At 38.4% G+C, this 10,269-nt stretch overlaps 1 protein-coding gene across 1 annotated transcript; it reads right to left on the reverse strand.

The window, feature by feature from the left end:
• Positions 1-29: 29 nt before the first annotated feature.
• On the reverse strand, positions 30-4,608 carry LOC141615028 (uncharacterized). The gene is made up of 8 exons (XM_074433626.1): positions 4,202-4,608; positions 2,902-3,106; positions 2,569-2,805; positions 1,770-2,013; positions 1,572-1,676; positions 1,274-1,456; positions 977-1,181; positions 30-759 (listed from the first exon to the last, which is right to left on the reverse strand). Exons 1-8 carry the CDS (start codon positions 4,419-4,421, stop codon positions 272-274), a joined length of 1,887 nt encoding a protein of 628 aa, XP_074289727.1. The 5' UTR covers positions 4,422-4,608; the 3' UTR covers positions 30-271.
• Positions 4,609-10,269: the final 5,661 nt, after the last annotated feature.

The raw sequence follows: 10,269 nt of genomic DNA on the forward strand, positions 1-10,269 counted from the left end.
TCCGAGACGGAAAGTTAATGGGCAACATGAAAATTCAAGTCCAGTGATTTCAATAAATAATTTCATGATCACAAAACCAAATATGCCTTACAAATTGCGCCATTTACACCACCAATAATGTGGGCTTTTTCGTTCGCTTACTAATACATATCCTTACACATTGATGGATTACATTGTCAGCCCAACCCGACTCGAAAAAACGGGTCATAGTGCATATTCATTAGGAGCGAAACAACTACCTCGTACCCTGCTGGAAACGGGTCATGGTTTTTCAATACCCTTTCGCAGATTTAGTTGTCAAACCAAACCCAAACGGAAAAAGCGGGTCATAATGTGGGTCGCCCACGTTCATCGGGAGCTGATTTACGGACTTGAACCATGTACGGGCGAGTTTGCCAGTAAATCCATAATCACCGAATAACAGGTCTGTAACACCCTGACCTTCGGATCCAGGAAGCCATGCAGCAACTAGAGCATCAATGGTTGGCAAATACGGTTGGATTACCACGGGACGACCAGAAACAACGACCACCACACACTTGACGGACCCACAAACGTTCTTGATGGTGCTTGGGCCAGGCTCAGGGATTGTCAAATTGTTGCTGTCACCAAATGTCTCCGCGTATGGTGGCTCTCCTACTACAACGATAGCATAAGAGAATCCACCTGACTTGACGAAATTTGGGTCGGGGTTCTGATTGAAGACCACTTGGGTTGTTGGATCCACTGTGTTCTTCACAGCAGTTAAAATTGTTGTGCCTGTCGGAAATTACGCAACATTCATCAGATATTATACAAAATCTCATTATAGACGGCACATATCCGTCTATAACTAAAGACGGGCCAAATACAATACCACATTCCTAATAGGACAAGCAACAAGTGGATATATCCGTCTATAGCAAGACTAGCTGCAGATATTATCATATTAATGTCCCTACGCGTGATTGTATAAGAGTTGGGAATAAATTCGTACCACTAGTGACATCATTGCCGTTAACTCCTTGCCACTCAATTGTCCATCCACCACATTGGTAGCCCAAGTTATCAGCGTGAGACCCGGCTACAAGTATCTTGGGTGCCTTCTTTGGAAGCGGAAGTAATGGTTGGTATGCTGATTTACCGTTCTTCAGAAGAACAAGCGATTTTCTCACTGCCTCTCTTGCAAGTTCTCTATGCTCCTGCTCAAGAAAGATAATTTCAAAAGCATTAGGAAATAACTCGTTTGTTGGCAGACAGAGAAAATGAAAGAGGGTTTCTGAGGCGCGCTTACTTTGCTGCCAATTTGATTGGCAAGGCTGAGATCGGCCATTGGGTTCTCGAACAAGCCCATGATAAATTTCACCCTCAGGATCCTCTTGACAGCATCATCAATCCTCTCCATTCCGATAATTTTGTTATTTACCAATAATTTAAGATCGTCGATGAATTCTTGGAAGTTATTGGGAACCATAATCTGCAATGAGTAAGATGTTGAATCAGAATCAGAATCAGAATCAGAATCAGAATCAGAATCAGAATAAGCTTGCTAACGTAGAATCAGAATCAGAATCAGAATGCACACGACTGACCATATCGAGACCAGCTTGAACAGAGGCTTGAACGGAGTAAGTATAGTTAGCATGAGGCGGAGAGGTAATTCTGTCAATACCTTCCCAGTCTGATATAACAAAGCCCTACGAAACAGAAAGAACACATTATCAGCTTTCAGATCCAAAATCAAATTTATAATGCTCGGTTGAGAAACGCCATCAAAAATATTTTCTTACCCGAAACTTCAGCGTATTCTTAAGGTAACCAGTGACAAGATTGCGATTGGCATGCATCTTGATTCCATTCCAACTAGAGTAAGAAATCATAACTGTCGCCACACCTTTACTAATGGCGTTGCGGTAAGCTGGCATATGGATGTCAAACAGTCCTTTAGGTGAGATCACGGTGTTATTCTCGTTAATGCCGTTCTGAGTCCCACCATCACCCACAAAATGCTTAGCGCAACCGGCTACTTTTGTCCTAGCCAAATTAAAAAAAATATATAAAAATATTAATCATGAGTTACAGGCATAATTTATCGAGTTCTTAATCTAATTCAGTGAACCAGTGCCAAGCAAGAAGATCCGATTTTTAGGATGGGACGAAAAATGATCGGACTAAATCTAGATTTACGTTCGTAATTTCAATTTAATAAGCAATGCAACATGAGTAGTTCCCTAAGGATCATACATGTGACATGTTCTGTATTGCTATACCATGAACCATAACATGCACCTAACCAAACTTTTCATTCAGAATGTTTTTCATGATCAAATAATTCATGTGTATACCTTTTCACATGGGTCATGTGTTAAACTCGATTGGCGGTTACAGGATTACCCACGTTCATCGCCCGTCTATGATTTCATAGTACTAAAAGCGTTGTGATTTTGTGAGCCATTTTGCTATACAACAACAACATATCCTTAATTCCAAAATGATTTGGGATTGGCTGACATGAATCATCCTTTAAAACCGTCTCTAGGTGATTGTACATCTCAAAAGGAAGAAGCAATCAAGGGAAAGAGGGCTTACTTTCCGCCAACATACGGAACACCTTTTCTGTATCCAGCCGGGACATCTCCTTGCAAGCCTGGAATGATCTCAGTCATCATCTGGACAATCTTGTGGTCTTCACTATAACTCTCATAGCACCGTCCCCACCTCGGATCCCTACATACCGCGATACATGGGGCAAAAGCGTAGGGTATTCCGGTGGCTTTAACTTCAACTGCAGTTGCAGCTCCTATCCTCTTCACTAGGTCAGGATCCCTGATAAAGACATCAAACATCACATTAGCTAAACAATTTCATCGGTATATTAATCGTGGAGAGAACGATTTCATCCAAGTAGGTCATGTTACTTGCCTTGTGACACCAAGACCAACATTATGAGGGAAGATGGTAGCACCATATACATTGTTGTGGCCATGAACGGCATCAATACCATAAATCATCGGTATCCCAAGACGGGTCGAGAGAGCACCCTTCTGGAATTCATTCACCATATTAACCCATGCCTCTGCAGATGCCTTTGGAGCTGGAACACTCCCACCTCCACTCAGAACACTCCCTGCTCACAAAACAAGCATAAACTAAACCAGTGAGCAAAATATACACCGGAATTTCGAAACCAACTATATATAAATCACCAATCACTCAGTAATTCCAAAGATCAAAAATTTCTAATAGTCTAAGTTCAAGAATCCAACTTTCACCCCGAAAAATACTCCCCCTGTCCGGTCCTTTCATTTGTTTACCTTTGATTAAAATACCCGTCACAAAGAATAAAAAAATAAAGTGATTGGGACGGAGGTAGTTGAAATATCATAAACCAAAACCAAAATTACCTAATAGTCCACAAGATCAAACTTTCTAAAAAATTATATCATCAACTTTGTCACTGTCACATACTAATAAAAGTATTAAACCATTCAATAGTTCAAAAGATCAAAACTTTCTATCAATACCATATCAAGTAACCAACTTTACAGCTGAGCCAACTCAAGATATACAAGCAAGAACAACATCATTACCCTAGAACATCAATGGTTCCCACAAATTACGAGTTATTCCCTCCGCCTCATTCATCTGTTTACCTTTTTATTCTTCGTGAGGGTATTTTAATCAAAGGTAAACAAATGATTGAGACGGAGGGAGTAATAAAGTATCGGATTTAATTAAACCGAGATATATAATTCAATAAAACCATTCAATAGTTCAAAAGATCAAACTTTCAATCAATATACTTCAAATAACCAACTTTTGGGCTGAAATAACACAATATATCAGCAATAACATTCAACAGTTCCTGATAAATTATCGGATTTACGCAGTCTTACCCTAGTGTTAGCAACACGAGAAATGTCATTCAATAAAACCATTAAATAGTTCAAAAGATCAAAACTTTCTATCACTACCATATCAAATAACCAACTTTGATATATCAACAACAACATTACTACCGCAGTGCAAATTACAAATTACTTCCTCCTTCCCAATCATTTGTTTACGCTTTCTATTTTTGGTAATCGGTATTTTAATCAAAACTAAACAAATGATTGGCACGGAGCGATTAAATGGGGTATTATATTTCCGCAACCTTACCCTTGGGTTACCAACACGACTCGAAACAAATAATTTATTTACAATACAAAAAGGAACATACCAATGAAGTTATTCTTCATAACATCAGCTGAAGCAACTTTACGTTCAATTTGAACCATTTGTCCAATTTTTTCATCTAATGTCATTCTTGATAAAAGATCTCTTACCCTTTTACCTACTGGTAATTTTGAATCTTTATATTTCATATACTGTGCTTCAGTTAAACAAACCAACACCAACAACAGTAAAATCCCTAACTTTGGTACTGAAAACATCACCATTTTCTACGATTAAAACAGTAAAAACAGTGAATTTTTTTTTAATGAAAGATGAAAAATTAGTAAAATGTTTTAGGTGAATGTTTTAAATGCACGTGGGTGAGAAGAGGAAAAAGACCCACGAATGAAAGAGAGGGAGAATATGGAGGCGGGTGGAGATTGGAGAGGTGTGTGTGTGTGGGTGTGGCAGAATAGATTGAGTGAAATCTTGTTCTTATATAGAAAAAGTTGAATTAGTAACTGTCCTTTTTTGCAATTTTTTTTCCTTGGGGGAAGTGCCATTTAAGATCGAACGTAGATTCCTTCAAGACGGAATGTTTCCGTTTGAAGAATACAACGCGTCTTGCTTGTGACGGGTATCTTTCGTTATAAGTTGAAGACGGGATAAAATGTGATTCTTTTGAGACAAAAATGTAACAATTTTACGCAAAAAGTTACCAGAACAATTTCCTAGGCTATAATAATTTGTCATTAAAATGGTCACATTTGTCGTTATAATGACGACATTTGGCCCGTCTTCAGCTTGTGACGAAAAGTGTCCGTCTTCAATGAGTATTGGTGGAAGAATAAAACGGGTCAAATAGATATCACTTGATAACATAAGTTGTTTAGGGTAGAGTTGTAGAAATGAAAATGGGTAGGAGAGTTATTGGGCTGCCATGCCCAAGCACCGCGCATGGCTCATATTAACTAACACGACACCGAGATTGGCACGGTATGACATGCACTTCACATGCCATGGGTCATGGACTCATGGGTCACGCTTGGCTCAGGCACGGGCACACGACACATTTGGACACGCCCAAAATTACAAAGAAGTAAGGTTTAAGTGGAGGGATTGCCAAGCACGCATGGCACTACATGCCTGGGCTGCCATTTCCATTTCACCGGCACGATACAAAACCCACTCTTCCAATGTCTAGGCCGTGCCATTTCCTTTTCCAGCCATGACCCACTTCTGACTTCCATCTCTAGGACTATCAAAAGTTTATCTCTACTATCATTATGATGGTATTGGGTCTGTTTTAAGGATAAAATGGCACGATACTCTCACTCATATCTGACTCTCAATCCTTGATTATATATTGTGTTTGGTAAACAAAGATATTGGCCAATTTTAAAGATATTGAGGGTTTTAGCATGTTTGACCAATCAATATCTTAATTTTAGTGTTTAGTAATAAAGATATTGAAACAAAGATATTTGGGGTCAATATGATATCTTTGTTTTACAATATCCGCTTACCCCAACATATTGGTTAGATATTGTAAAATAGGAAATTTTTCTCCATTTTACAAAGAAAAGAATAATCTACTAATCGTAATCTGCCAATTACCAAACACTCAAATTAATTATGCTAATTATAATATGCTAGTCAAACCTTCTGATAAAATCTGTCATTTATAATCTGCTTTTGCAATCTGCTTATGCTGAAATTAATCCGCTGTTTACCAAACAGGGCCTATGTTAATGGTAAAATTATTAATATTGATATTATCATTAGATTGCCACCGATTTCTAACCACCATGAATTATTAATTTGGGAATTGGGGTCATCATATTCTTATACTCTATATCAATATTATTAGTACAAGTTTGTAATGTAGATTTAAAGTAAGGTAAACATTATCACAAAAGGGGACACAACGTACCATGGTAGGACCAATAATTATAATTATGAAATTAAATCAAATAAACCAACGATTTAAGGACGTTGCAGCATGTGTATTATGTACTCCGTATGAGTTATGAACCAACTACCACAAAATACTCCAAAGAGACAAAAGGTCTTAGATCTAGGTCAAATGTTACCGTTGGATATGAACGGTCGCATTCCCTACCTTGGTACTTTTTCTGTACGTAATGGAGCTTTGAAAAAAAAAGCATCTCTCTGTCTATGTACACCAACAGTTCAAGCCAACAATTCAAAATCCGACCCGTAAATTTGATTCAAACGTTAATCTATTCATGTCTTGTAAGGAGGAATTAAACGTTGTTTTTAAAATAGAGAATAAGTTGAATACGTCAGACTCCTTTTATATTCTCTCCATTCAACTCTAAATGGTAATTTTCTTTTTTTTTTTGTCAAGTTTGTCAACGTATATTTTGCATCGTAAATATCTTTAGCTACGCATTTTTAAAAATTATAAAAATTTGATATTTTTAGGGTATTGCTCTTTCACATACGCATTTTACTCTTTCACATACACAAATTACCTTTTTACCCCTTTCATTTTCAATAATAAAAAAAAAAAACAATTAGCCGTTTTCTACAACTGCCACCATCGCCAACCACCCCACCCACCAACCAAAGACCGACAACAGACACCAGCTACTTTCGCCAACGAACGACTAAAGCCGCTGATCCCCAATCAATCCATGTTAATCTGTTATCCTATGTATAGAATAAGTCTTTAATTAATTGAAAGAAACATACAAGACAATCAATTCTTGAATCACAATTTGATTAAATATAAAACTGACGAAGAATATGTAAAATGCAATTTCGTTTAATGCTACACTACAACTTCGACGAATTCGATTTTCATTTTGTAAATCAACACCCAAAACAATGTCATTGAGCAATCCAATTTCGTGTAATACGTACGTAGCAAATTGATGTTTTATTTTTTTTGAAACATCAAAGTAATTAATCGTTCTATACAAGAATTAAGATCTGTAATTGAAGAATTTGAGTGAAATTTAATTAGGTTCTAGGAGAAAGAGCATGAAATCAAGGGTTTTTTCTTGAGTGGAGGGTATTGTGCGGAAACATTATGAAAAAAATGTATGTGAAAGAGTAAAAATCGTATGTGAAAGAGCAATACCGTATTTTTAATGTACTTATAAAGACGAATAAAACAAGATCTCAATGGAGGGAGTATGATTTAAAAATATACATGACCGTGAAATCATGAATATTTACCTAATAACAGTTTTGAAATCAGCTAGTTTATATTTTTTACATACTTAAGTATCAAGATATATATAAAGAGTCGAGATCTAGTGAGAACGATCACTCGATGAGAACAACTCTCCTCCCTTGGATAAGAGCGAACGAATGGCTGATATTAGATCTCCAAATTAACACATTAAATAAGACATTCAAGCATTCACAGAGGTTACCCCACATTTTTTATCACTCACACAAATCACTTTGATCCCTCACCTCCCAAGACCTCCACCACTGCCAACAGCTGCCACTGCCCGCCACCAACCACTAGTAGATGTCAACACCTACATCGGACATGAAGACACTTCAATAGAACGGTCGTTTAATCTATCGATGCCGACACTGAAATAACGTGTTTCGTTTCTCACTAGGTAGTGATACAACTCACTCACAGTCTCCGCCGACGTCATCTCTTGCGCCGTTACCATTATCAAATTTATTAATGTGATATGTTGGATCTAAACAGAGTATGTGGTCTATATATTGATGTATCTCATGACACTTTTGATGTACCTAATAAATAATTTTGTGTATCTATGTTATACACATTAAAATAGTGGTTAAATACATTAAAAATTGGTGTAGATTCATTAAAATAGTTGGGAAACTAAAGAAGGGGAGGTGTTGAGGTCGTTAGATGTTGACTGGTTTCCAGCAAAAGAGAGAGCGGTGAGAGTGAAAATGAATACAAATGGAAATCGATTAGGTCCGCCACCATTGGAAACATCACACCAGCGAGCCAAACTATAATTCCGGCGAAGGTCACTTGTGGTGGTTGAGGACAAGGGCAATAGATCGGGGTTAGCGGAAAGTGGAGGAGAAATAAATACATTGTTGAAGTTGTGCGGCCAGTGGTGGGTTAGCGTAGCTCCGATGGTGGAGTACGAATGTACGGACAGTAGTGGCTTGCCAGAACTCTGGCTCCGGTGACACAGTGTGAGTAAGAGATGTACCCAGGGAAGTTGATAGTAGATCGCAGGGTCTTAAATTTGATTGGTGACATGTTTAATCTAAGGTTACATATGCGTTCTCACCAAGTGATTGTTCTCACCGGATTCTAAATCTATATCGACAATATAATACTTCTGGATACGCAAGTTCATACACCCGTATGCACAAGGTAGTAACTCCGAATACACATGGTATAACTATTGGAGACACATGTATCTACTAGTAATACCACATGTATCTAGTAGTTATACTGTATGTATCTGGGGTGGTAATCTGTGTATTCACAACCACCACCGTCGTCACAACCACCACCCTTTCCTCGCCACCACCACCAATAAAACACCAAAGATTCATCACTTACATACAACGACCACCTCAGGCGGCATCGAAAATATAAGTGAACAACTCCGACAGCGCCGAAGATATCACCAGACTCTGACGGTACCAAGTACAAGTACCAATGTAATAATACGGATTTATGAGTTGTTGGGTACTCTATCGAGTAAGTTAGTTTTACGTTCTGGAGAGTGTTAGGGGCTACTCGATCGAGTACCTTAGTTACTCGATCGAGTAAGTCGGGTTATTCGTATTTTTGGCCGGGTTTGATAGCAACACGTGAAAGTTATATAAAATGGAATCGTCAGTTTCTTTTATCTTTTTACTTTATTCTAAACTTTTTACAAAGAAAACAAAGCAACACTGATTCTTCTTCTTCTCTCCTTGCTATCAAATCAAAGGGCTGGAGTCGTCAGATTGCAGAGTTCTTTATACCATTGAGACCGTCGTATTGTGGGTAAGATCCTAGTACAGTTTTTATGTTAATTCGTTAGTTTCGGTTAAACCCTAATTGGGTGATTTGGAGGTGTTTGGGAGTATTGTTGATGATGGTTTGTAATTGTATGATTCTATGTTGATAAGAGGGGATTTGGTAGAGGAACGTTTTTTATCTGCTCCTTGTGTTGATTTTGATGATTGCATTCCAGGTAGGGTTTCCCTACTCAGTTATTGTATACATGATTATGAGATGGTTGATGCATGGTTGATTGACATGTGAATATATGGTAGTTTGTTTTGGTATTGTTGATATTATAATTGGTTGTTGTTGATTGTCTATGGTTCGCGAGGTGCGCCCTCGGCTGACTGGAGTCATTTGCGGGAGTGACTTCACGAATCACGCCCTTGATTTGCTCCTTGTGGTTCCCGTCACAAGGGGGATGTGCACATTAAGGAACATGGGTTGTTCGCTCGATGAAGATGAGCGGGGCTTAGGTGAGAAAGTCTGCGGTCCCCCACTGGCGGTGTGGATTACTGGTTGCGACTGGCAATCTGGCAGTGCTAAACCTTCAGGCTAGTCAGATGATTGGTGATGTGACAGTGTTGGAGGATGGTGACCGTGTACTTGTTGTTGTATTATCTTATATTGTGTATGCAGTAACTGACCCCGTTTAATTATTTTGAAAACTGTGGTGATCCATTCGGGAATAATGAGCAATTGTTGAGCAGGTATGACTTGGATGCGCGAGGGTTAGCTCGGGATGAGTCACTACGAGTCAGCTAGTAGTCTTCCGCTGTTGTGTCGAGACATTTTTATTTATTCAGTTGGATTTTGGTTTGGAACAGTTGCTTTGTATCTTTCAGTTTGGTTTTGAATGTAATCACTCTAACTATTTAAGTAAACCCGAAAATACAATGGAAAAAGGTGCCCGGCTAACAACTAGATAATCGAATAGAGTCCGATAGCCATTGTAAGATCCGATAATTGAATTTATTGGGTCGAGTACCAAATTGTAAACTTGGGAAGCAATTAGGGTTTGTAATTGTTTGGAGACACATTTGAATCGAAAGAGAGATTTGGCGGGTAATTCAGTATAACGGGTTCTGGTTACGGTAATGGTGGTGGGGTGGCGGACGACGGTGGTAATTATGGCGTGAGAAAATGGAGGTGAA

The sequence above is a fragment of the Silene latifolia genome, chromosome 1, assembly GCF_048544455.1.
Source record: "Silene latifolia isolate original U9 population chromosome 1, ASM4854445v1, whole genome shotgun sequence".
Classification (NCBI taxonomy): domain Eukaryota; kingdom Viridiplantae; phylum Streptophyta; class Magnoliopsida; order Caryophyllales; family Caryophyllaceae; genus Silene; species Silene latifolia.

Excerpts from the sequence above, each read along its gene's own strand:
- LOC141615028 (XM_074433626.1), bottom strand. The coding sequence starts at position 4,421 with ATGGTGATGTTTTCAGTACCAAAGTTAGGGATTTTACTGTTGTTGGTG. Across the intron at positions 3,107-4,201 it reads TATGAAGAATAACTTCATTG|GGAGTGTTCTGAGTGGAGGT; the intron begins GTATGTTCCTTT and ends TTTTGTGAGCAG. Across the intron at positions 1,182-1,273 it reads CCAATCAAATTGGCAGCAAA|GAGCATAGAGAACTTGCAAG; the intron begins GTAAGCGCGCCT and ends TTTCTTGAGCAG.